The 27,790-nt window shown below is 39.7% G+C and overlaps 2 protein-coding genes across 4 annotated transcripts in view; one reads left to right on the top strand and one right to left on the bottom strand.

Moving 5' to 3' along the window:
* Window positions 1-704: 704 nt before the first annotated feature.
* Window positions 705-16,823, bottom strand: tdrd3 (tudor domain containing 3). 3 transcript variants are annotated; one of them, XR_013493289.1, is made up of 14 exons: window positions 16,615-16,823; window positions 15,577-15,661; window positions 13,039-13,104; window positions 10,773-10,933; window positions 9,457-9,598; window positions 8,966-9,037; window positions 6,010-6,159; window positions 5,407-5,559; window positions 4,550-4,727; window positions 3,717-3,842; window positions 2,191-3,131; window positions 1,638-1,763; window positions 1,308-1,481; window positions 705-927 (listed from the first exon to the last, which is right to left on the bottom strand). XR_013493289.1 is itself a non-coding variant. In XM_033617105.2 (14 exons), exons 1-13 carry the CDS (start codon window positions 16,650-16,652, stop codon window positions 1,331-1,333), a joined length of 2,355 nt encoding a protein of 784 aa, XP_033472996.1. In that variant the 5' UTR covers window positions 16,653-16,823; the 3' UTR covers window positions 705-927; window positions 1,308-1,330. The 3 variants fall into 3 exon arrangements, 2 of the variants coding, with proteins under 2 accessions (XP_033472996.1, XP_033473075.1); XM_033617105.2 differs by having other exon boundaries at window positions 1,308-1,447; XM_033617184.2 differs by having other exon boundaries at window positions 705-1,481.
* Window positions 16,824-23,676: 6,853 nt separating this feature from the next.
* LOC117260795 (protein diaphanous homolog 3-like) overlaps window positions 23,677-27,790 on the top strand; it is a 253,424-nt gene continuing 249,310 nt past the window's right edge. The window contains exon 1 of the mRNA XM_078174650.1: window positions 23,677-24,317. Coding sequence (XP_078030776.1) covers window positions 24,198-24,317 — 120 coding nt within the window. The 5' untranslated portion in view covers window positions 23,677-24,197. The remainder of the gene's footprint in view (window positions 24,318-27,790) is intronic.

Raw genomic sequence — 27,790 nt, 5'->3', positions numbered from 1 at the left:
TTTATCTGATTCAAAATCAATCCTTTATGATTATCTGGCCAGCGTGTCACGATCAGCCCCCAGGAACACTCTCAAGAGCTTCACTTTCAGTTCCTCCCCCGACGGGTAGGTTTCCATATTACCAGCCGTTAATTATTCATCTATGCTCGCTTAGCGCCTCAGTTGGAATATAAAGCAAATCCTTTAGACCAATGATACAGAGTAGCGCGACGACCTCTCCGCTGAACCCTCCTGCATTGTCCATTTGTCTCCCACTGCTGGTACGAGTGAAATTGGAGCCGAGGTGGAGATTATTTCTTGATGTGTAAAACTTGTCTTTCGCACAGCACAGGCCGATAAACAGCCAGCACGGCGTGTGTGTGTGTGCAGTGCTGGAAGAGCTAGGTACAGTCCCTTTTGTATTGTGCAAAATGATATCTCTGCAGTGTAACCGTCTCTATTACAGGGGGAAGAGATTGTCTTACCCACTGGATTTGCTTCACAGAACACGACAAATGAGCTTCAGCTGCTCGCTATGGACTCATAGTGCCCATGCCTATCTATGTGACAGAGGTAAGCTATGAGACAAGAACTCTAAAACCACCTGATAATCATTACTACGGATTAAAAATGAAACCAATGACCTTTGAGAGGTTTCTAAATCTGCTCTGGATCAGTTTATTCAGCATAATTAAAAATAAAACACATTAAAACAACAAATCGGCTACATACTATAATAATTGTTTATTTTAAGCATCCATTTAACAAATCTTCACAACATATACAGTAGATATGTCCTTAACAAAAATCAACAGGTGCCCATGTCAGTATTTCTTTTATTTTTGCATTATGTCCAAGCCCTTTGAAAAGTTCGATATGTCCTGGCGATGTGTGGACACTTAAAAATTCAGGAAGCACTCTGGATTGTTGCAGAAAGTGACATAATCTCTGTCATGGAAGGATGTGGGACGAGCACACAGATGGGCGAAGAGAAAGAAAAATATTAAATACATTTACAAAATTAACCTTGCATTTCTGGGCGTCTTGTAAGATCACAACTGCTGCAGACATTGTTCATGTTCTTCTACACAATTCATTGTATACAATTATACAAGGTAAATCTCTACATATAAATTTGAGCTGTGGTTGGCAAACATTTTTTAATACATAGGTAATTATGCAACAGACTAGGTTACAAAAATGCCTACATATTCCAGACTTCCACCATGATGAAAAGTGTTATGGATACAAATTTTCCATGTAAAAATATTAACAATGTTCACACATTGTTCACACAACCACTGGGCAAAAAAATCATATTTTTTTACCTGCCAGTGTAAACGCAGACACATCAGTCTCGTGCCCTAGGTGGCTGGTAATACTGCTGTGTGGGTCTAGTGCGTCTAGGTTGTCCATCACCCCCACGGCGAAACTCAAGCGAACTGTCATAGTAACCATCGTCTTCCTCCTGCCATTGGACATTTGATATGGTTGTGATGTTACTGTGGGTAATCAGATTAGGATGTCATTCACATTTTCATTTTTCTTAACCCGCTTGAATACAGTTTGATTAGTTGCTTCCACGTAGTACCAACCACCACATTCTGATCTTAACAATGATGATCACTAAATTATTACTATGTTTTCAATCTCCTTACCAACGCATCAGCAGAAACGGGTTTGATGTTATGCAGCAGGACCTCTTCGCAGTTTCCATAGTCACTAAATACAACCACAGCCGTGGAGCCTGATGGATGCACAGCATCTATTCTGGCATGGTAGAACTTCGAGAGAGCACACACACACACACACACACACACACACACACACACAGAAACAAAGAGAAATCTAATTATTTTGATACAAACGTTTCCACATGTCAAGACGAGACAAATTGACATCAATTAACAGCGACTTGACAAACAAATCTAAAACACTGTAGACACTCTGAATGACAGAAAACAAGCCTCAGTAGCACTAATAATTTTTTAACATGGTAATTGTCAAACAAACTTTTAGACAAACAAAGAGCACACCAGTGAATTGTCACGGTAACAGATTTGTTAATGGAAATGTCACACTTTAGGGTCTTAGTTGTCTAATTTGTAGTAGTCACTGTGACAGTTAATATGTCACATTATTGAGCTCATATGTGTATTTATGCAATTGATTTTTATCATCAGTTCTGTTATCAATCCAGTAATTACATACCTTGCCATCTTCCCAGTACAGCGCCAGGCACTGGTCTCCAGGTTTCCAAGCATGTTCCACAAAATGACTTTTCTCTGGTCCTCGGGGACCTTGACCTTTGCCTTGTCCTGACCTTCTTTTAGGCCCTGGGTTATTAGTGGTGTTTTTCTTGGGGGGCTGCTCCCTGTTCGGGGGACACGATGGGTTTGTTGGCTTGATTGGCCCAGTCCTTTTGTGTTCCATATCTCCATTTTGGAAATGAGACGGATCCCCTGTCATGATTCGACAATCCCGCGATAGCCCCACTTCTTGGGGGGCACTTCCTCCCCTCATGTTAAAGTTGGGTGGCCCGCTGTCCCTTTGTCGGTCAAAGTGCTCTGAGTTTGGCCGGTCAGTCTTCCCCTTCCTCCTGCTGTTGTTGGGTTCTTCAATTCTGTCCGTGCGTTTACTATTTCCTCTTCCTTCAGGCTCACTTCCTACAGAATCAGTCACTTTAGGTGCGTTGTCCCTTACCCCTCTCCTGTTCGATGGTCCAGACACGTTCCCACCTCCATCTCCATTTCTGGATCGTTGGTGGTAAGATCCGCTAAACTCCATCTGCTGCTGAGGTTCTTTTGATTGTGTGAAAGTAGCAGAGAAAGATGAAGGGAAAATCTGCTCATCTCTCATCTCTCTCCTGTCATTTTGCAACCTATCTGATGTGCCTCGTGACCACCTCTCCTGGCTCCTCCACTGCTGGGATTGAGCTGATGTCTGAGAGGTTGTACAGTTAGAGAGAGGCTCCTGGCCGGGTTTAGGAAAATCAAAGTCCCTGTGGAAGCGAGGTGGTCTGTCATTCCTTTGTTGCCTGTGGTCATTATGTGACGAGAACTTGTTCTGAGATGTGTCTTTGGAGTAATAGTCGGAGTTGGAGAAATTCACTCTACTGTCATGGTGTCTCTGAGGTGCCTGGCTCTTTGGCTCTGAGAGAACAAACCAAAAAAAGAGCAGTTTAATAAAAAACCAGGGCGAAACAACAGTGAGATACATAATACAAGGAATATTGACAAAACCACATTATCATGTGCAACACGTCGTTATTCAATGAAGATTAAAGACCCATAAAACACTTAACAAAAGAATAAAGGGAACAGCACCACATAAATGATCAAAATATCATTAATAGAATCACCAAACCATGTCATCCGTGGCCACACACAATTTAACATAATACATATAAAAAGTTTGTTCATGCCCGCTTTCAACTACAGCCCAGCATTGCATTGGTCCTCCACGCCAGCACTGATTCCAGGCATTTAGAGAACATGACTTAATTCTCTTCAGCTGCTGATAGCCAGATAGCCATCTGCCTGAAACTAATCGTGACTCTGTCCATGTTGGCGTACTGTTATTAATTAGTACATTCTTACCAAAGAACTGGCTTGGAAAACTATACAAACATCACCCACATTTAAATATCATCGAATGTGCTTTTTTTTCATCAGCTAAATAAAGTAAAAACTTAAAGCATGATGGACCAAAGGAGGTACCGAGACCATTTCACCCACCGTCAATGGAGAAAACTCCCATTTTGGATTCGAGAAAGTCAAAAAGAGTGCTCGGTCCAGATGGCCTTCCTCCTGCTCCCTCCTCCTCATCTTCATTTCTGGACCTGCCTCTTCCTCTTCCTCTGGCTGAGAAGAAGCAAAGAACAAGAAGAGATTATGTAGACCCAATTAGGAACGCCTGGATCAATGACAGTGGATCTTTGAATGTGTATGCCTTCTAGCCCTGGGTGTCTATATCCAAAGTATGTGTGACAAGGCTCTGCGTGTCTGGGTGTATGCGAATATGTGTTTGTGTTTTAAACCTGATTCCATCTGAAGAAACAGCACAGGAACACATATACACTCCTTAAAAATTACATGAATTTGGAAAGGTTAATGTTGTGTGGCTGAGAGGAGCTCAGGGGATCGATGTATGCAGCAACAATAAAAACAGTCTCCGCTTGCAGTTGTTGTACCACATGGTGGGGGGAAAAAAGGCAGGAGGTAGTTCAGTGTAGTGGAAAAAAGTTTCGAGTTGCTGTAAGTTGGTTTTCAGTACCGAAACAAATAAAAAACAATGACTGCAGGTAAAGTATAATATCCATCTGAAACCTTACTGTGCTGGGGAAAATAGTCTGTAGTAAAAGTGTGTATGCAATTTGCGGTAAATGGACTAAAACAAGGAAAACGCCAATGTAGACCTTTAACTAGGCTGAAGGTGATTTTCACTGCATTTAAAAGGACTTCCACAGCACTCCCCTGACCTCATGGTTTTCAAGCACTTCAGGCTACTGGGGTGTTTTTCTCAACCCGGCAACGGGTGTGTTATGGGATATGTGCGTGTGCGTACGAACCTCTGGGTTGCAGCTTGTTAGATTCAGCTACCACAGGGCCAGGTCTGCTACCAGAAGATCCAGTTAGTAAGCTGTTTAGTGCCACTTCAAGGTTGTTGTTATTATCCATTAGAGCCTGCCGAGCAGCCTCCCTGTTAAAGCCCATCTCCATGATGTCTCTCAGGGCACGCTCATCCACCTACACAAATGTGGATAATATAATAAGAGACGTTACGAAAAGAAAAAAAAAATGTATGGAGAAGTTGTAAAATGTTCGGGGAAAAGACATGTGGATGGATAATGGTTGTTTGGTAACACAGGACACAGATGTAAGGTGCAGAGTAAATGGATTTAAAGGACAAGGAGAGAGAATACAAAGAACTTCTCTTTTTAAGTGGACCAGACATGGGTATCACTTTGAATTTCGTTTTAGGTTGGATTAGTGTGCATCCCGGTGACAAAACATCATTAACACATCCCCAAGCCAAACCCAGTAATATCCTGTTCCATCCTATTTATATGTTCATCCCAAAGCTGGCTGGGTTCTGCCTACAAACTGGCGGGTCACAACACAAAAGCCAGACAAATGGACTGCCACTTGATTGGAAAACCAGCCAAGCCTCCAATTCATTTAGATTTCCACAATATCATAATCAATGCCTCACCCAGTCTATGAGCCATGAAATAAGACTTCAATCCTGACTAAAGAAAACCAAAGAGGAACACAGGACGAGTTCCAGCCTTTAAATTGCTTTGTTACAATGAATGGAGGCTTTGTTAATGTGAGGTAAAATCATTTCAACACAGGTGGACTTTCACAACTAAATAACTAACAGCCTTGTTTTACAAGTTCAGGACCGACTTGTTTCTCTCCTCACCAGCTCCCGGTAGTTTCCATCTTGTCTGCTTTCGGCTCTTTCAACCCTGTCTTCTCGTCTCCTCTGCTGGTATGAGTCTCGGCTCCGGGAGGAGGAAGCAGTGCTGGATAAATTACTGCCTGCATTTCCTCCACCTCCAAACGTACGCGGACCCTAACAAGTAAAAGAACATGGAAATCAATAGAGCTGCAGGGTTGGACAAAACAGTAAATTATTAATTTGAGGAGTTACTCGAATGTCAAAAGCAATCAAGGTTAAGATGAATGTCAATAAGGGGCATGTATTTTTTAAATGGAGGCCAAATAAAAGAGTTTGTGCAAAATGTGCAATCGATAAGAGAAACAGCAAAATCAGTTAATTTTGGAAAAGGAGTGGTCCTGAGATCAAATGTCCAACGTTTAACACTCAGAATCGGTTTGACTTAGGATGTTATTACAATTTGTTGCCTCAGACAATCATAGTGTTTTATAATAGACTGATAGAGTCTGGGATACATGATATACTGTGAGACAAAGCTAAGAAATGTACAGTAGCTCTATAAAATAATCAAGTAGCTAGTGATAAATAAGATGTAGAAAAGCCCCATGGTAAGGGTTCACACACCTCTTTGGTCTTGGCCACCTCAGCAATAGCTGCTGTCCGCTGCTTCTCAAATTCATCATTCTCGTCAGTACTCTTGACCACACTTTGAGACTGCAGGGTCTTCCTCTGATCCAGTTCCCTGCTGTCTACTTCATCCTTCCTCGCGCACTTCTACAGGGAGCAAACAGAGAAGAACATGTTCTCAAAGATCCTCCTCTATTATGTAGTGTTCCTTGAGAAAAGAATCAATGGACTTGACAATTTGAAGATTTGTGGAATAACATTAGCGCTATAATGAAGTCATCCGCAGTGTTTTAGTTACACTCTAAGGTTTTGTCGTAGCAACCAGCTCACAGTTAATGGTTTGAAACTCAACTGCAGCCCTGTATTATATCATTAACAGTGACTTGGAACGAATGAGATGGAAACTCAACACTTCCTGCAGCTGTTTCATGATTGTGGGAAGTGATTATACGGAAGTGAGCGCCTGACTGGAGTAATGACCCGTGCTTAGTAGGTTCACCATGGTAAGTGATAGGCAGCACGAATATAAAACCAGAGGTGACTTAATTGCAGAAAAGAGAGGGGAACTTGCTGAGCAGCAAGAGTAATAGAGAAGGAAAGGCACCAGTATGAGGCAAAAGTGGAAAACTTGTTAATGAGTTATTAGCGATTACATGCTAAATGTATGAGGTGCTGAGAGGTTAGATCACCAGCAGGTTTGCTCAAATGAGGCAGCGCAAAGCGAGTTGTTGGAATTTCAGTGGGCATTGGGTCTCAGCCTTTGCATTGACTATAGTCTCACAACCACAAATCCAACACTCCCCAGCCAGTAGGTGCTTCTAAATTGGCATCAGAACTTTACATTTAACGACTGACTGATTTACCAGCAGTAAATCTCTGCAGCCATGTGAAGGGAGCAGGACAGTTATGTTGATGAATCTGCAGGCTCCCCTTTAAGAAGTGCCGGTACGCACGACCATCCGCGGTGTTTACCTTCATTAAATCACATGCAAATGACACCCTGCTGTTACAAAGTAACCACACACACCTCTGCACAAACCAGCAGGTCCGTTAAGATTCGGTATTTTGGCTTTTACGCAGGACATAGGATTACCAGAGCTCATTAATCCTGTGCGTCACAGCCTGCTTTCCAACTTTGAGAAAAAAATTCAGTGATCATGTTTCACCCAAACCACATTTGATAATTTACAACATGATACAGAAGGACTGTAACTGAAATAGCGCTGGAGAGATGTGGTCATTTAGACAGCTTAACCAAACTGATTATACTAATTGATTACAGTAATGATTACACTTGATTACGCTGATTAACTGTTAAAAACCCCACACCATCTCATTTGTGCCATTGTGCCGCTCTGCACCCAGACAATACTATGATTTGAAGCTCCATTTGTTCAGCAGTTGTCATCATGCGTCACCATGATTGGCACAACTGTTTAACTTTTGCACCGACATGAACCAAAACAGTTGTGTTGCGCTTGCATGATTAATATAGGGCCTGTTATCCTAATTACTCCCGATGGCACCTTGCTATGCACATAGTTTGGATTTTATTTGCCTAGGTTTTGAGATTTCTGCCCCCGTTCCAATTCATAGAGGGAGAATGGAATTGTATTTGTGGCCCTAAAAGCTTTGAAAATCTCAAAAAACCTCAACAGCAATGTCTCTTTTCAGAGACAATGTTCTTTTTGCTCTGGATAATTCACAGACCTTTCTGTGGACAGTTTACTACTTGGTGGAAAATAGTTCCCAAAGGTCTGTGAGCACTGCAGATAAGCCAGGCTAACCAAGGCACTGAATCAGGGCAAGTAGGTTCTGGAAAAGCAAGGCAGATAAAACCAAAGCTAACTGCATGTCTACACATCATTAAGTTAAAGCAATAATTGATGTACAAATGCTAACTAAAACTTGAATTCTACTTTCTCTCAGTAATCCGAGGTGAGCCGAGGACAATGCGAGCACAGATTTGAAGAGAATCCTCTTCAAAGTGCCATTTACCTTGGGACAGGATATCTTTATATGCAACAACCCTACACAGACATCCACTCAACATGAAGTCCTGGACTGACCCCGCATTAGAAACACATGTACACTGAAAATGTAGAGAATGTTGAATGATAATTCCCAAACGCTCCTCGTCCAACTTTACAAAGCTCGAGCAAAACTGGAGTGAAGAGTGGGTGAAAATCCCAAAATCCAAGTGTCAAGCTGATGCGGATGTATCGCACTCTGAAGCTGTGATCCTTGCCAAGGGAGTATTGACTCAGGCTCAGTAGTTTTAAAAATGAGAAATGATGTGGTAATGTGTAAAACCACATAATGTGGAAGAATTTAAGGTGGTTCAATAGTTTCCGAGGGCACTTGGAACCGAACGCAGTTATTATTTTCACATTTAAAACTGTTTAGAAATACCAATTGTTTGACAACAGGATAAAACTGTGTATTTGGAAAGTATTATTTCATTTTGATGTTGCATTTAAGAGGCCTGCTTCTCTCCTTTCACCTTTTCTACCAACAGCCACAGCATTTTATTTTAATTCTGTACAAAAGCACTTATACCACATGCAGTTTAGAAGTAGAAAATTGTCATTGCATTGTTTGAAATATACGCCTGGTAGGACAACAAAGCTGAATTAATATTCAGTGATGCATTTTAAAGATTCATGAAGACTCTGAGCAATTAGTCCTAAAAGATCAGAGAGATGACTGCCAAGAAAAGGAACATCAAGGCCCACTCCTGCAGTCTGGCTCCTCAGAAATATGCGTGAGGTTATTGTACCAGTACCTCTAACCTCTATTAAGTCACCAATTAAATCTGATTTCCATCAACTTGCATTTTCTGATTGCATTATTTTTGTTAATTTATTTTAGAACCATTATTCTAGTTTATTGTTTTCTTCAGGTGTATATGTCACAAAAGGACTTTGCACTACATAATTAGTATTATCCTTACCTGACCAAATGGCACAAACGGTGGGGGTCCACCTTCTGCTCCGATGTTACTCCTGCTGTGTTTGGCCAGACTCTGAATAGTAAAAGGAGAACATTCTTAAAATACAATATTAGCACAAATAATGACTGTAGTGGCCTTTAAAACAGATTTAAAATGATAGCCAACTTATGATTCCATATTTTTTTTAGAAAGTTGCTGAGCCAGCATTCATTGGTGTAGATTGCGGGGGTTATTCAGGGGACATGTCCCTCTCAATATTTAGCACGTGTGTTTTTGTCTTCCCCAATAAAAACAGGATCTTAGCAAAGGGCTTTTATTTTGATGAAATTAAAGACATTTACACAATAAACTGATACAGAAAAGGAACAAACTGATGCATAATGATTTACCAGAATGCAGGGAATTAAGTGTAGACTGCTCAGAATTTTGTGGCCTTTCATATGTTCAAACAAAATGCACACCCTTGCCAACGTTACAAAATCGATTCTCACCCTTTGTAGTTCCCATTTCTCCACCATGTGATCCACCTCTCCTCCAAGGACAGAGATTTTTGAGTCATCGAGCAGCAAAAGACCATTTTTAACCTGGACTGTACCAAGGAGCTTTACCTTTGTTCCAGGGGGGGTATTTAGGCTGGAAAACAAAAAAACAATAAAAATGTTATGTATGCAAGGATGCCTCATATACAAACTGCTTAACCAACTGTTAAATGTAATACACATTCACGGGTTTAAGATATTATAACGAAATATACCAGGCTGCACACCCTACTGCCTTACCCATACCACTTTATAAATGACATGGAGCTGTGCCAGGGGATGGGTGGCGAGGCTAGGAGAGACTATTAATAATCCCAGCTGCTCACCCATCCTCATGGTAAATTAAAAGCCCCTCTATCTCATCAGGCCTGATAAGGCCTCTGCCTCTCTCATTAAGAAAGCACAGGGACTTAGAGGGATTTCCAGCCACTGATGCCGGATGCCAAAGCAACAATTAGGGATTTCACTCCAAACCTCTGGGATAGATGCTGTTCTCATGATAGCAGCCAGCGCACAAGTGAGGGCTCCCTCTCTTCTCTATTCAATCACATACAAGCACATATACACACACACCATTCACCCTCTAATCAATGTTGCTACTTGGTGTTTAATTGTCATCTCTGTGTATCACTGTCTCGCACACTGAACAGTCCTGTAATCCATCTCATCCCTCTTTGCCCACTCACTTATGGCCTCACGCGCACTAAAGCGGACACTTTCATAAGAAACACTAACCACCGCTGTTGGCAGCCAGTGTGTGTGTGCCGCTCATAAAGAGGGGATTTGTTCTGTTCTCTCCTCTCTTCCCATCAGGAAGTCAAGGCCCACATTCTGGCCACTCCACCTGTACAGACTGGCTAGTCACCATGGCAGCAGTCGCCAAGGCCACCGTTGCTGGGATGGAGATGTAATTAAGGCTGGGAATTGTTAGATAGCTGCCGCCACGTGGAAAATTGCAGATAAATGAGGAAATTGAGACATGTGGTGGGGTGAGAGTGTTGACAAGGAGGTGAAGGAGAAGGGTGAGTGCAGAATCTCACACATTTTGTTTTGAATACATGAGATACTGGTTGACTGACACCCTGCTTTGCATCTATGTAGCTACTTGAAATACCTTTTTTACAGTCATTTATTTCTTAAAAACATTGTGTTTCCCATCAGTATTCAACTGTGATATTAACTTCCCCAGCATTTACAATACACCACATGCTGTTTTCTGCTCTAAACCTCACATATTCCTCAATACAACAAAACTGTTATATAGTTACCTGATCTTAGACAGGTGTTTAAACTCCAATCCAACACAGGTGGTATGCCCATCTGTCATTTGTAGGCGCAGCATTCGCGGCGCGCCCTGGGACTCCTCGTGGTCTTTAGGAGCCGAGACGTTCCTCACCTTCTGCACCTGAAGCACACATGGACCTTCCAACTGGCCATGTGCGAGAGACAACACAAGAATTATGGCTTAAATGGCAAATCAGCAGCATCTGGGGGAGGACTGCAACAGCAAAATGCAAAAGTAAAAACTCTAGCTCTTTATCAATGGTTACACCAAATGATTTCTAAAGCATAAAAAACGAACTCTTGCCATTTAGTATATCCTTTTCAGCACAAGTTTACTTACTCCTCCGACCTTTACATTCACAGTAACCGCTTTATTTAAAACCATTTATCAGATCTGTCCTCTCAAATAATGATTTTCAGTTCTGTGAAAACTTGACAACAAAGAACTCCTGCAAACTGTCTCACCTACTGCTGAAATTGTATATATTGTAACAGTGCTTCCGTCTGTCCGACCTTCATCAAATGTATGAGTAGTACCATCACCATAACATGCATATATAAACAAAGAAGCTGCCTCAGTGATGACATTATCATCAAATCAGAGGGCTGTAGGAACTGGTTTGTCTGATTATCACCTTTAACTTCCTCAAAGCTTATGTCACCAGCCAACAAAATTACTCAAAATAACATTACTGATAAATCTGAAGTAACAAAAGCAAGTGAGCGGTGAAAAGAAACATGTAAGGTGTAAATGCAGTCTACAAGCTCTACTATAATCTGCATGTAGTGTAATATAATTATAGATGCTCAGATCGCACTAGCTCTGTTAGACATACACACTGTATAACGCAGACTGGATGACCAGAGTTACATGAGTGTGTATCTTGTTCCGAGCCTGAAGGGAACAGGGATTAAGCTGACACAGAATTGCATGTTTTAATCCTCTGACAACATTTGAAACATTTTTTTCTTTACAGTTGCTCAGCTCTTCACAGGTAAGGAAGCAAGTCTTTGGTCCTGGTTTGTCTTGTGTGTTAGGGCCATCTAGTGGCACCCATGAGAACTGCATTTCAGCTTGAGCCTGCACTGACTTTCAGCTGTGATAAGACAAAGTGGAAACCGAGTGTATGGCTGGATTGTGTGTGGTCACTGTGCTCAGTTGTGGCCAGATTGTTATAGTCAGTTGTAGTGTCTATAAAGTGAATGTCTGGCTTTAAAATATTCGTCTAGTGGTCCTGGTATTATTTTTTTTAAAGTGTACTGAAGTAGCATATCATACAACATGGTTAAGATACATTTGAGACAATTAATTGCTTTACTTTAAAATATTCAACAATACAGCCTAATCAAGCTATTCTCCAAAATGTATTGTCTTAAACTACTCATCTAAAGGGTCACTGGATAATTAATGTTACTGTATTTAAAAGACCTGACCTAGGTTACATCCCATGACAATTACGAACATGCCCTCGGCCTGTGTAAGATGCATCTTGCTCTGTTTTCCGTCAGACCAACTCATAACTTTATAGCTTACAACTTTATAACTTTCCTGCTCGAGCTTCCAGACCGTGGACAGCACAGGGGAGACTTTATTTTGCCCCCAGGGCCGAAGTTGATGCTCACTTTAGCTGCAGCATTTCTTCATGGACAAACTGAAACCTACACTGCGCATTTACCACCGCTTGACAGCTTTACTGCTAATTTCTCCTCTGCTCCGATCGCCACCAGCTGTCTGCTCCGAGCGCATCCAACATCTCTCTCTCACTACGCTGACGCCTACACTACACTACCCTTATAACATATGCATCAAACTGTGTCAACACCCTACACGTATAACACATATACAGGAAAATATTAATTTATACAGAAAAAACAACGGCACCAAGTTCTGCAATATTTTAGAGCTGCCTTGAATTTTCTCCAATGAGGCTTTCTGGGTCGAGCTTTGCAGCTGGAGTAACAAATGCAGTGCACAGCAACAACAACCAGATTTGATGAGGCAAAATCATTACCAGTGAAAACACTATTGTGCCTATTCATTATGAAAATGCAACAGCCAACGGTTAAACTCCACCTCAACCAGTGGTGTAACTTCATCCCTTACTCATTCTGAGACTCAGCAACACTCTCACATTTAAAAGAGATGGCCCCCACTTTGCTGTAATCCAGCCAAAAAACAGTAACTGTGACTCATCAGTTTAATAAATGTAGCATTGAAATGGCTATAAAAGAACTTCTGTTATCACTCACCTTCTCAGTTCGTCCACTATTGATATCAGATGGTAGAACTTTCCTCCCAATGGGCCTGAGGTCACTCTGCAAATGAAATACGGCTTCATTAAAAGGAAACAAATAATGTGCCGGCAACATGAAGTAAAATAATACAATAGAGTTTGCCTTAAAGGCACAGTTCACCCCAATATTAAACATACATATTTTTCCTCTTACTTCTGGTGCTATTTGTCAATCTAGATTGTTTCGATGAGCGACACCCGCCAACCTTATCACAGCGCACAAGGAAGCATCTACTGCTAGCTCACCTAGCATCACTGAGCTAGCTAACGTTACAACTCAGCCAAGTAGGACGTTATTAATGTTTACATCTCACCCTGTCGCAAGATGAGTACATGCACACCTCATTCTGCACTGTGATTTGCTTGGCAGGTGTAGTTCGGAAGAAAGAAAATAGGTCCTGCATAAAATTGCTCCAAACAAGGTCTGTGGATTATCATGAGTAAACATGTCATGAATTCTGGCAAGAGAGATTGCTGTTGAGTTTTTCAAATGTATTTTTTGGCACCACAAGCTGAGTACCATCTTGTTCCATCATACTGAAGAGAAGGCAGACATGTCTACGGCTGATGTCTCCAACTCACAGATAAATAGCACTACAGGTAGGAGGAAAAATATTTTTTGATTTTGGGTTGAAGTGTCCTTCAGTGTCCCCCTCAAAATAAAAATAATATACCTTATAGAATTCCAGATGTCCTTGTAACCCACATATGTAATTATGAACTGTTTACAAATTTCCTACATACTGCAAACATCTGTTAGATTTCTGTTCGCTGCACCAAGGCACCAATTCCAAATGGGTCTGCCACCCTTCCTTTTTACAATCCTGTTTTACTGCATCTAACAATATCTCTAAACGCAGTTCTTTTATTTTCCCCATTAAGTCCAAAAAAGTAATTGCTTCTTTATATTGATGTCTCACTGAGTTTCTCTAAACACACTTATGTTAGAATGTTTTCAAAAGGCAACAAGCCCTCTATCAGGGTCGAGGAAAAGGGGCTATCACTGTGTTGTTAGTAAAGCAGTAACTGCTCCAAATTAATCTTTGAACTAGTTTAAAGATTTCACTGCTCTACAAGCTCCAGCCTAATGTGCTACATGTTGGTTCAGCCAGGTATGCAGTAATAAGTCAAAGTGGATTCTGAGATCTTTTGGCAGGCCTCCTGGCCAAAACTTAAAGGTCAAGGCCTTTGCAGTAAATTCAGCTACTGTGTGTTCTGGAGTCGTCTGCTACTGCGGGTCAGTTAGGCAGTATCACTGTCTATCTTACTCAATGTCAAGCGCTACAACTATTTGTGGTTCTTCTTTACTTAATACCACATTTGTGTTTATGCACTGTCTATTGTCTTTTATAATAAATCATAAGGATGCTGTTTTATGGGGTCTCTCCATGCAATGATAATAAATACATTTTTGGCCCCAAGTTCATTTCTGATATCATGTTAGGGAGGCAGGCAATGGACTAGATTTAATTGGCTGATCAAAGAGGATAAAGGAAAAAGTTTGATGTGAACATGCAAGATAATCTTTAGAGAAAGATCAGACGCAAGGTCTGCCAATAGTGAGTCATACATAACTAGCAACAGACTCCATAAAATGTTTTAACACAAGTCTACTTCATTAAATTCATAAATATATCAAATACTGAACGATCACAGAGAGCAGAATTTAACATCCAGTTTAGAACTGTGTGCCCAAGCTCCAGCCAACTGTGCCTTGTCTGGTTCATTAGCGTGAAGGGTGGTTGTGTACGTCAGTATACACCTGAGAAGCAACGTTCTAACTAATTACCACATCTAATATCCATTTCCCATAACAGCTGAATACAGTACTTGCATAGTGCTACATAAATACAGAGCAGACTGCTGTAAAGGTTCAACTATGTTGGATTCAGAGGCATCTAATGACAGAAATTGTATATAATATTCAATTCAATGTTTTCATTAGTTAATAACCACCTAAAAACAGGAATCATTGTGTTTAAGGTACCTTAGAGCAAACAGCTTATATCTATACACAGAGCGGGTCCTCGTCCAAAGAGTCCACCATGTTGGTCTACAGTATCTCAGTAAAGATTAATTAAACACGGGGCGTCGGTGGCCATGTACAAGGCTGTTGCCGCAGCTGTCCGGGTTCGACTCCAGCCTGTGGCCCTTTGCTGCATGTCATTCCCCCTCTCTCTCCCCCTCTTTCACACTTGACTTTCCTATCAATTAAAGGCAAAACTGCCCAAAAAAATATCTTTTTTTAAAAAAAAAAAAAAATATATATATATATATATATATATATATATATATATATATATATAAATTAAACTCCGGCTCTAGATAGGGCCATTTGTGTTTTTGCTGTAGTTCCACTGTAGTTCTCCTACACACTTGGCACACGGGCTAAGATTAAATTCTGCAGCCTCACTGCTGAATGGCACTGAATCCTGCACACCAAACCTTTAAGATGGAATAATGTATAGGTAAAACTTGCAGGATTAATACTCACGTCAAGTGCAATACGGATAAGGTCATTATGTGTTATTTTCTCAGCAGATCCTTTCAGTTCTGTTATGCCTTCATCACTAAGGTACCTGTAAGATGAAGGTGGAGAGGGAAGATGATGACATTGGCAGGAGTTTCAAGTACATGTGAACAACATTCAAAAACTCTAAGAGAGCATGCATCTACAGACACCAATTAAATCACAAGAAACCTGCTGGGCAACCATGTGTGAAAGACACCTTTGATATAAGGTAAATATAGTTTCACTATGTAGTAACACTTAAATGTGTGGCTATTATGTTTTGCTTAAAATTTTTAAAGCTTAAAAAAATCCTCAGCATTTTAGGTCAGATTATGTCATTTGCCAGAGACAAGACAACCCCAGTAGCCTCGTTACATATCTCATATCTCTAAATTTAGAAGATGCACATGTGTAATTTAACGTTACTGTTTGATTATATTAGCCACTGAGACCTACTGTAACACTCCAGTAGGGACCAAACCATCAACCAAACTACATAACTGACACGGGCTAACGTTAAATGTTGATTGAGGCTGTTGTAAAGACGAAGGTGGGATTAATATAACAGCAGTATTACATAGTAATATTAGTAATAAATGTTGCTGTGAGGTTGTGACTCACAAAAATGCTTCAAGTTTCTGAATTTAGCTTTGGTCGGCGCTCTTTGGCCACTCCTGTGTGTAACGTTGTTATTGCTCTTCAGTTAACACAGACTGTAGCGTCAACAGTTTGCGTTATGATAATGGCATGCCAAGTGTGTATTAGCTGTAGCTAGTTAACGTCATTTCTCTCGCTAGCTCTCAGTTAGTTAGCCTAGTCTCGCTTCAGGCAGCATAATAATGCTGTCTCGACCCGCACAACCTGAAGTGACCGTGTGTACTCTGTAAACCTCCGTGCTCTGGCAAAACTTTAATAGAAACGCATGGCTAGCGTTAATAATGATTAGCATTGTAAGCCAACACCAATCTGGCACCTCAGTGAATTAGCTAGCTCAGTGACGTTAGCTGCCATGCTACCTACCAGCCCTCTTTGGTCAGGGAGTCTGTCAAATCCGTCATTTTCGTCCAGACTGTTGATGCGTGAATAAACACACCGATAGCTTTAGAAGGAGCACACTTGAATAACGACTATCTGATTCTGTGATACATGTTATCCTCCTGACAATGATCGAGCTCGCTAATGTGAGTATTGAGGTATTGAACGACTCTACGTTACATGCGTCACCAAACGAGACGCTTTCTACAAGTATGAGGTGCCGTGAGGGTCAAAATACTTTTTCGAGTTTTACGGAGATTTTAAAATTTTCATTAGACAGGACTACAGACATGGCGGATTAAATTAGTTGAATATGAAATTGCACTTGCATCTGTATGAAGCTATACAAAGGCTTCATATTTTATATACTAATTTCCTCTTAATGTTCAGTTTTTGTTGCTGGGCTCAATTCGGACAAGCCAATCACAGTTCAAATCTGGCAACCCAGCAAAGTAATTTGACCACCAAAAATGATTTGAATTCTTCCCTTTGGGAGGATATAGAAATTTATTACACGGCTCTATTAAATGCTGTATTCTGATTGGTCAGTAGCGGCATTCTGCGGTCTGATATTACTGTGTAATGACCGCTGCTAGTAGCAACGGTCATTACACACAGTTGCTATGTAGCCCAGCGTTGCTAGGGATGCTGCCCTGCAACACTGCAGCTGTCAAACAACTTCCGAGGGAAAAAACAAACAGAAGTGGCTGATTTTAACGGATGCCGCTGAAGAAAAAGAATACCTACGGACTTTCTCTGCCAAAAACAAAAGAAGACGGATTTGAATACACACTCGGCAGTCATGCTTAATGACATTTTACGCGAGTTTTATACCTCGGTTCAGTCCACTAAGCCTGGGTGAGTACAAAACTTTCACCAAAAGTTGTCGAATCCGGTCGGTTTTAATGCACTTCGCAGAGGCAGACAACATTATTTATTTAACTGATAATTAGCCGCTGCGCGTCGGGGTTCTATTCCCCTGTCGGGAGTTATTTTCCCAGTATTCACCGGCTCATTATACATTATCCCTTACATATTATCTTATACATTTATGGTTCAATTTTATACATACAAATTCACAAGAAAAGAATCTAAGCGCATGTTGGACTTAGCTGACAACATGGAAGATAAACCAATACTTTGGCATCTAGGGGAAACTCTGACAAAGGACAAAATGGATTAAGTTTGTGTAGAATCTGTAAACCATCATCTTAAATGTTTCTACCTTTCTTTGTGTCTACAGAGAGTTTCACTGTTCACCAGAAATGCATTATGTGTAAGCCTATGTGTGTCCACAAAGCTCCTAAGGAAAATTTGGCTTTGGAATGGTATTGACCAGTGAATTTGGGTGTGTGTTTTGGAAAAGGTGGAAAAATGATAAGTCTAAAAATATTCCATTACAAGTAAAATTCCTGAAAATGTTAACTGAATAAAAGAACATAAATCCTATTAGTAAAAGTATCAAAAGTAAAGACACTCATTGTGCAGAACAGCTCTTTTAACAGTGTTATATTACTATAGAATATTATATTATTCCATTTTTAGCAGTTACAAATACATGTAAGAGCATTTTAATGTTGCAGTTGCCAATTTCAGGTACTTTGTATACTACCTGGTGTATTAGTAGGATAGTAGGGGGTTTATTTATGTGAAAAGTAGTACTAAATAAATGTAGTGGAGTAAAAAGTATAACATTTCCCTCTCAGTTGTAGTAGAAGTAGACAATAACAGAATAGAAATACTCAAGTTGGCTACAAGTATGTCAAAATTGTAGTACAGCAGGTTTACTTCAGTAAACATAGTTACATTCCACCACTGGTCTACTTCTACCCATTCTTGCCCCAAGCTAGAGGCCACACATTTGGTAGTTGGTGGACACCTTAATAAGTACAAGTGAGCTCTAAAGATGACCAGTCACAGCGGGCCCACCCTTGACATCAGTGACGACCCTCAGACACACAGGAGCACATGGATCCCGCTGAGAGTGCCAGGCCATCACTGACTGGACATGTTGCTCACACTGACTGAATTCTGATGGAGTGATACAATTTTAAGTGTAACCACAAGATGGCAGTATATGCACACTGAAATAATAAAACAGTACCCAGCAACAGACACGTACCAGCTCAGTAATGAAACTTCATTGGAAGGACATTTTCGTGTGTCAAAGCTTTTAAGTTTCATTCTGATCCTCATGTCTTGAGGTCTATGTGTTCCATACAAAACAGGCAGTATTCAATATTGTATTCATTGGATACTTTGACATAAGGTTGACTTGTTTTTGTTGTCAGTACCACTGACAACCACAGATTATAAAAGCACATATAACACCCCTGCCCAAGTTATTTCTTCAAAAACCTGAATAAAAAGAAGCATTTGAACTCTGCTGTGACTTTACGATACTGTGTATAGAGAAATGTTCCTGAATATCCTTGAGACTCACTTTAACAAGAGTTACTTTATTTTCATGAGTTGTACTTTTTATATTCCAATGCTGTGACAATGTTGTTTTGAAAGACTCATGCAAATAAAGCATACATTATTTAATCACAAAGCACATCCAGCCTCACTCAGATTGATTTTATGTGTTTTGACTGTTTATTTAAATAACAGAGATCAATGTCATTACCAATACAAGAGAATTTGAATTCATATTTTTTTTGGCCTCGGGCGTTTTTGGTTGTACATCCCTGTGGCAATTCTTTGACCGATTTGGAAGGGTAGATCTCTCATTGTCTGGGAGGATTAGCAAGGCACAATGCCACAAGGCTTGTGTTTGGCCAGATGAAGAGCATTAACACATTGCTGACAGCCATGCAGACAGCCTTTCAGGGGGAGTCAAGGAATAAAGGTCTTTAAAGATAACAAGATTTCAAGAATTTAAAGGACGACAGATTTGATTTCATAGATGAGGTTTCACTCAGTGGTGACATTTGACTTAAAGTTTTGCTTAAAAAAACATATTTTTTAAGTCAAAAATGTGCACGCAAAATCTGTTTCCTGCCATTCACGTAAAAGCCATGCATGTGTTTTCGCAGATTGACGTGGTAATAGTGGAAGCGCAATTACACTGAATTACTGCTCCACTTGCCAGAGATTTACGCTTGAAATATAACAGCTGAGCAAATTACACGAGCTAACAGACAGCTGAAATCAGTGACCTGTTTGTTAAGTATATATTGTAGACTTCTTGTTTTTGCTGGTGGCAAAGAAACTTTCTTTGAAAAAAAACTGTCAATCAAACTTACAACCAACTTTTGTTATAGTTGTAGCTGTCAGTGAGCTAAACATGTCTAATTATCACTTTACCTCAGTGCTAAGAAGAGCTGGCATGCTCCTAGTTGTCAGAAAGCACAAATACAGGGGAGAGGTTAATACCACTTGTGGCTCTTTATCCTATTACCTACATTAGGTTAAAGCTTATTGTATATGAGGAGAGTGTTCCACACGATCAAGCATAAATGCTGAATGGTTAGCTTAAGAAAGCCCAAGAGTAGTCATTAATGTTAATGTAGTTCACTGTCAATATTCTACATAATTAATATATTATTGCATAATTTGATGGTGTCATTACCATGGGCACAAATGTTCAACACTGTTCAGCTTTACATGGAAGAACTCTCTGATACTGTACCTCTTAGGGGAGCAGATCGTTCTTTTGGAGTAGAGCACAAGAAGGATCTCACCAAGGTTTCTGTTTGTTGCATCACATCACCTCATTGCTGTTTGCATCAGACAAGGTATTTGGGATTTCACTGTAGCTTTAGGCTGACTTTTAAATGGCCAAACAAAGCTGAAAACCAACAGCGTGAAGCATTTTCAGTACAACAGCCTGATTAAAAAAAAAAAAAAAAAAGGTAGCATCAACTTATGTTCCACCTCAAGCTTCACATGAACGCCTTTATGAGAAGTTGTCGGGTCCTGGAAACGTGTCGGGGTAGGCTGGAGAGAAGGGGGAAGCACTTTCTAAAACACAAGGAATATCATCTGTAGCCTATTTGATAAATGAGTAATACTAATGTGGTAAGGTGGTTCACACACAGGTGTTTTTTTCAGCTATGATCTGTTGCACTGACTCCATGTTAAACCTTTCAACCATGCATAATAGTACGTCTCTGAAGAATCACATGAAACTGATTGAAGCTTGAGGGAAATGTAGATTTTGTCTTGTTACCCATGCAACATTCTCATAAAGTTTCCACATCCAAACACTATTTTAATAGTTTCTAGCTGTGTGTTAACCTTCAAAATTCTGCATTATTCTACTGTCCTGTTGGATGCCTTTACATTCTGTTGTTAACGTCTTCACTTCTGATGGTAAATCCATCAAAAGAGTGTTCTCATCAGTACTTGGGTACATTGAGAGATGAGATAAGTCGTTTTACTTGGAGTGCTGAGAAAAAACTTGTTGAAGCTACTTTTCTGTCTGTGATTGATTACAGTGACATACTGTATATGCATGCAAACTCCTCCATTTTACAAAGCCTTGATTCAGTGTTTTATTTCAAATGCGAAGTCACTTACTCACCACTGCATTCTTTACGATTTGGTGGGTTGGACGTCATTGACCACTCACAGACAACACCACTGGTATATTTTTATCTATAAAGCCATATTGGGCAAACTTCTGGCCTACCTCTGCCCCCTTCTGTGTATCAGCTGTGGTCGTTACCAGCTATGCTCCTCCAAGTGATTGCTTTTTATTTTGCTTCAGGTTTTTACAGATCTGGGAAAAACTGCATTCTCCTCTCTGCACCCTGGACATAGAACAATCTTCAGAAAGATCTAAAATTAGAAACACTTATATCCATTGATGAAATTAAGGGCATCATAAAGAATGTGGTGACAGAGACACGTGCTTGCTTTTTTTCTTGAGAGGCCCTATGTTTGAATAGTTGTTGTTTTAATGTGGGTTTTTGTATTATACGTTGTATTTATTACATTTTAAATGTGTTCTGATTGGCTGCCAGGTCTCTCTTGTAAAGGAGGTTTTCAATCTCAATGGGAATTCCTGGTTAAATAAAGGTTAAAAAAATAAATTATAGCTGCTGCGCAGCGATGGGTCGGGTCCGGGCATTTTTAGGCAATTCTGAGCAACAAGCAGAAGAATTGGAAAACATTTAGGAATTTAGCAACCCAAGCTGCCTTTTGCATCAGCTGAGGCTTGAACTCTCAACCTCTGAGACTAAGAATCAATTTCTATCTTAGTGAGCTAATTAGTCAGTGACAATTCATGTGTAGCTTTACAAACTGACTAAGCCAGATGTGCAGGTTTAGCAGCCATGGAAAAGCAGATTTCAAACCACTGTAAAAAATTCAGTTATCGAAACAAAAATCTGAAAATACACATATTGCATCTAGACAGCATGGAGATGTTGGTAATTTATTTTAACTGATTGATTTGCTTCATAAGTGAAAAACTGATGTTTAACTAGTTGAGCTATGTGCAAAGTGAGAAGCCTCAGATGGTTTCACACTGAAGTATTGACACTGGATCTTTGTGCAAAGTTTGGTTTATTTTCAAGCATGAGAAGGCAGATTTTCAAGCAGAAAAAAGACTTGAAGATGCTGCACAGTGATGAGTCATGCTCGACTCTGCAACCTCTGGAACCTAAGACGGTCATCTACCGCTCTGAGCTAATTGGCAAGTAGCAACTCAACAGTGGCTTCACAAATTGAGTAAGCCATTCACTGTTGTGTAGGAAAGCAGCCATCCGTGCATGGAAAGGCAGATTTGAAACCACTGTAAAAGATTCAGTTATTAAGACAAAAATATGAAAATACACATATTGCATCTAGACAGCATGGAGATGTTGGTAATTTGTTTGTAACAGTGATTGATTTGCTCCATAAGTGAAAAACTGATGTTTAAAATTGCCATTTTTACATTGACTCCAATTGTTCACATTAGAGCAAAATTCAAAATGCTGTCAAAAATTCAGTTTTTGAGATAAAATTCTGAAATTTGCCACACATCATCTACCATGACTCTAGAATTTTGTCATTTTTTCATGAACATTGAAGATTTATTTAGCAAGAATTTGCATGTATATGTTTATAGTACCGTTTACAGTCAAACATTTTGATGCACTGTAGGCTCAATTTTTGATAAATCAAAAATCTGAGAATCGTAGTTTTTGTAGGACAGTCTGAAGATGCTCTGTAGCAAGTTTGGTGTCAATTGAGCAAAAATTGTGGGAGGAGATAGGTTTAAGAAATTTTACAGTTTTTGAAAAAAAAACAGAGTGATGAACATCATAATTTTTAATAGGTTTAAGTGTACAAAAGTTTCTTCAGTATTGGGGCTACAGTTTGATTAAAGTTGTGAAGTTGTAGCACGTATGGTTGATTTGTTATGAACTTTAGACGCTTGCTGTAGCGCCACCATCAGGACTATTGGCTTGAGTTTACAGCTGAGGATATCTGGCATGAGACTGGACCTTTGTGCAAAGTTTGGTGAGTTTTTCATCCATGAGAAGTATGATTTCCTTGGAAGAAGAAGAAGAAGAAGAAGAAGAAGAAGAAGAAAAAGAAGAAGAAGAAGAAAGAAGAATACCTAGGATTACAATAGTGTCCTGGCAGCTTAGCTGCCCGGACCCTAATAAATAATAAACTATCAGACTCCTTAGTATTACTATTACTATTACTGTACTGTGAAGTAACCTAAATGTTTTAGCAGAAAATGTGCCCTGTGGGTTACTCTACATCAATAAATTAAAATAAGTAACAATAATTAAATGAATTTATAATAAAAATGAACTATTATCGTTATTATAGCTGCAGTTTCTATCAGTCATGACAGGAATGACTGCAGACAAACAGGTTCTGCTCATAGACTGTATAGGTGCACCCATGATAAAGAAACCATTTCTCCTGCGGGAGACCCCGGTTATTAAAACGAACAGTCTTAATAGGAAGTGGGGCTGATTGACAGCTCACCGCAGCCAATCCAATGCCTTCTCAACTGTAAACAGAGGGGGCGGGACCAGCTCGGCGGTTGCTATTGGCCGGATTAAACATGCGCAGCTGACGTCGCCATTGCGCGGGTCTGTCAAAAAATATTTTCCATTTATGTATCCAGCTAACGCTTCATCCTCTGCTAATACTTATTAGCTATATATCTTTCTCTTAACGGTCGGATAATATTGGTAAACGGAGGAAACTGTTATCTCGTACGCAGCATTCACCGCGGAAACTCAAGCGTTAAGTTAGCATACGTGACAGTCCATAAATTGGATTAGCGCTAAGTAAAGCCACCGGTGAATGGTAGGTTAGCAAGCTTGCTAACGTTAGCTAGTTTGCTAAACGGACTGTTGGGAGTGACGGCTGGAAAATATATGGACATTTCTGGATTTTGACAGTTGAATGTGCGCCTGTGCGTTAACAAACGGTAGCTGTTAGGACAATTTTAGCTACGAATGGTAACCCTTAATGTAGATAATTTCGTCCTTAGCTATTTTAGTGTGTGCAGACTTACATACTTACATAATTAATATTAACGTACAAGGGTAACGTCTTCACTAACGTTAGTAGCTGTCAGCTCAAGTCATCAGCTTCAGGTCAACAACATGGAGAGTTATGGTCAGCGGTTTGAAACCAATACCGGACGAGACAGTAAACCTCAAAAGAAAAAGGGATCTTCCAACAACAACACATGTTATGATGATGGAGACCGCAAACCAAAGTTTGTAAGTATGGCAGACTGTAATGAAACGTTTGTTTTATTGAAGCTATGTGCTGTAAACTAATGTGGCTTTAGTGTAAATGCGCAGGGGGCAGTGTGGTTGGGTCAGGGGGTCATTTTATTTCCTTGTCCTTAAGCATCTGTCAATGTCTGCATTATTTTTCCTGTCTGTCTTACCACCCATGGACACTCACACACACAGGAAAGTGCACGACCAACAAGGAAAAGTTCCCATATTTAATATATTTTCACGTTTTGTCATATGGCAGTGGACAGATGCATGACTATCGAGGAAGATATGTGACAACGACCTTGCAGTAATGTATTATATTTCCAGTTACTATCTAAAACTGGCTATTCAGCTCATATCTTAGGAGACCTACATGTAGGCAAAACCCAGCAGAACAGAGCTGGGGATGTGTTATACCTGTGCAGTGCACTTACTTTACACATTATTTTGTGTCCATTGCAGATAAAATGCCTTAACAGAGACCAAAAAAGCTCATACACAATGCAATTGAATGTTAGAGTTTCCTTTGTGAACAGTGACCTTGCCTGACTTAACTTTGCATGTAGGAAATCAAAAGGTTAAAATTAGCTCAGGGTTTAGCCCTTTCACTAATCCATGTCCTTCCTACTATTGCAACCCAGCAAACATTTTGTCTGCCAGGTATATCTCTTCTGTAGTCTTCTGGGAGATATAGAGAGGTGTTGCTATTTGGACAAAACAGTACTGTGATTAAGGCTTCTTTTGGTTGTCTAATTTTCAAAGCTGTCAGGCCTCTATTAACAACGCACACACACAACCCTGCTTCAGACAGGAGACGTGTGTATGACAGAGATCTACTTAATGCACGCTCAACCCGCATTTGACCCTGTTCTTATGAGAGTGCTAACACAAGTTAATTCCTTGTTGCTGCCATTCAGAGATTCTAGTCTATATTCTATATATACATACATATATATATATATATATATATATATAGTCTAGATTCTAGTAAAAGGTCTGCGCAGGAATTTTTATTCAGTCCAGCCTGTTATTATCCACTCCTACTGATGAGCTGATGGCTACATGTCTAACATTTATGGAAAAAACGGTTCACCTACTTAGATGTGTGTTCAGTGCTGGTTGAAAGTATGGTTGCTAAGTCAGGTTGGTTAAGGCATTCAGATTGAATGTCAGTGTGCATTTAACATGCATTATTGCACCATGTCTGTCTGAAAGTTGGTAATACAGACATATGAATACTGTGTATAGTGTATTAAAGGTAAAGACTAGGTTTTTAACTGTCAGACAAATTAAGTGATATGAAGGCTCTGTGGTAACTTGTGATGCCATTTGCTGTTATTTTTCCCTGATTCAAGAGGTGGTGCATTTTATGACTGTATCTGACTGCGTCTCATAGACTGCCAGGAATGCGGATTGGCAAACCTGGCACAAAACTTGTATAACATCTGATAACTGAACATCTTTTGACAGATTCAGAATAAATGCACTGAACCTCTTAACAGGATTTTATTTTGAAATAGTATATTCGTAATAAATCACTTAACTATAGGTATGCAGAACACTAATGAGTGGCTACGGTGTTAATGATTAAAACACATAATGGTAAATGTTTTTTGTTGAGGATGTATAAAGCCAGTTGTACAGGGAAACTTAGGAATTTAGCCTCTGTAGGGCTGATCACACATAGGGAGTCCTTGAGTTCCCGTTTTGAAAATGGCAATAAGCACAAGCAGTGTTTCACTTAACCAAGACCCTTACCAGTCCTTGAGCATTAAAGTTCATCCTTATCCTTGAAAATGTTGTTTGATAAAATAATTTCTTCTCAAGGTCCACTCACCAGCATTTTCTGGAGTTTTTAGCAGCAGCTCACACAGTTTTGATCAGCAAATGGAGTTTGCACAGTTGTCATGGAGATGGGTCAGTTGTCATCGTGTGACCTCAGTTATGCTGGGGGAGATCATAACCCCTTTCTCTGTTCAAAGACTGTCTTTTGCATGGATGGAGGCTATTTACATAGGCTGCCAAAGATCACCATCATGCATAACATGCCTGCCTACTGTTGACTACTGTATGATGACAATGGAATGATCTCCTTGACAACTGAGCAAACTCCTGTGACTGTGAGGTGTAATTGAAATCTCTGGAAAAAAATCTAGAAAATGGACCCTAAATTGTTCTATCCTATTTAAAACATAATTAATCTATGCTAAGATACTGCAAGTAACACACACTCAAGACTTTATGTGGCTACTTAACAATAAAAGCAATACTAGCTGAAAACATACTGAAGTTATTCTAATTTTTTTACTGTTGACTTACTCGTACTCTTTGCAGCACTTTTCACTGTTGTCAACAAGAGTGACATGCAAAGCATCCTTACATGAGCTGAACTGCACATTTTCACTCAGGCTGACGAAGGTGTTGGTCAATGTTGTTGTTCTTTATTTAATATCCTAAATAAAAAGCAGTACACTGAGGCAATGTTGTGACCCAGAGAGCCTTACATTTTTTAATGATGCTCCCCTTGTGGCTTTCCTCTGTCTAAATGTCAGAAATACACAACCAAAGAACATCTTGTTTACTATTCTCACTAAATAATACATACATGTATGTGTGATGATACAGCTTGACACCTTTTAGTCCCTCCCAGCAGACTGGTCTGTCTAAAAACATATATAAAATATAACTATTATCATAATAAATAACTGAAAAACATTGCATATATTTTATTCACAGTGAAGAGCATTAATTTATTTAGTTAGCTGTCATCTCAATAGGTGGCACTGCAGTACCACAATATTTACTGTAATTGGCAGAAAGTGGGTATGCCATTAAAGGCCATTTCATGTGCAGTGGCTATTTTCAAGCATAGCATTATAAAAATGAAGAAAAAAATGGAACAGAAGACATGTTGATGCAATGTGTTAATGTTATTTTGAGATCCTGTTTTTGGCCGACTTAATTACAGGGTAGGAAAAAAGGATGAGATGGACTGTTCATTGTCAAAAAAACCCCCAAATAAAATAAAAATTGGTTGTCAGTTTATGCTCTGAAAAGATTTTATAGTCTCATTAATGTAATGGATGTTTAATATCCTTTTTTTCTCTATATCACTAATTTTTGGAGAATGTTTTTAGTGTTAATGGGCAATATTATTGAATTTGGGTGCTCAAATAAGTAACTGGAAAAGAATTTATCATAATTGAGACACTTCATTTACCTATTCAATTAACCCTATGCATTTTATAGTGCCATTTGCAAAAAAAGAACACTTTTCATCTTCATATTGGCTTAAGAAAATGAAAAAGAAATGGGTAGAAACAAAATACACAAGTCGTGTCAGGAGGAAATCTGTCATTTTAGAGCTGAAATATGCAGAACAAAAACCTGGTTGGGGGAAAAGGGAGCAGTGTCAATCATTAATGACTTTTACAGGAACATTTTATCAGCATTTATTGGGCTTGACA

Source organism: Epinephelus lanceolatus, chromosome 2 (genome assembly GCF_041903045.1).
Source record: "Epinephelus lanceolatus isolate andai-2023 chromosome 2, ASM4190304v1, whole genome shotgun sequence".
Lineage (NCBI taxonomy): Eukaryota > Metazoa > Chordata > Actinopteri > Perciformes > Serranidae > Epinephelus > Epinephelus lanceolatus.
The sequence above is the reverse complement of the archived record's forward strand: the minus strand, read 5'-3'. Positions and strand labels throughout refer to the sequence as shown.

Coding starts and splice junctions, on each gene's coding strand:
- tdrd3 (XM_033617105.2), bottom strand. CDS start 16,652: ATGACGGATTTGACAGACTCCCTGACCAAAGAGGGCTG. Junction 3,132..3,716: donor GGGAGTTTTCTCCATTGACG/GTGGGTGAAATG, acceptor TTGTTCTCTCAG/AGCCAAAGAGCCAGGCACCT. Junction 1,764..2,190: donor TGTACTGGGAAGATGGCAAG/GTATGTAATTAC, acceptor GCTCTCTCGAAG/TTCTACCATGCCAGAATAGA.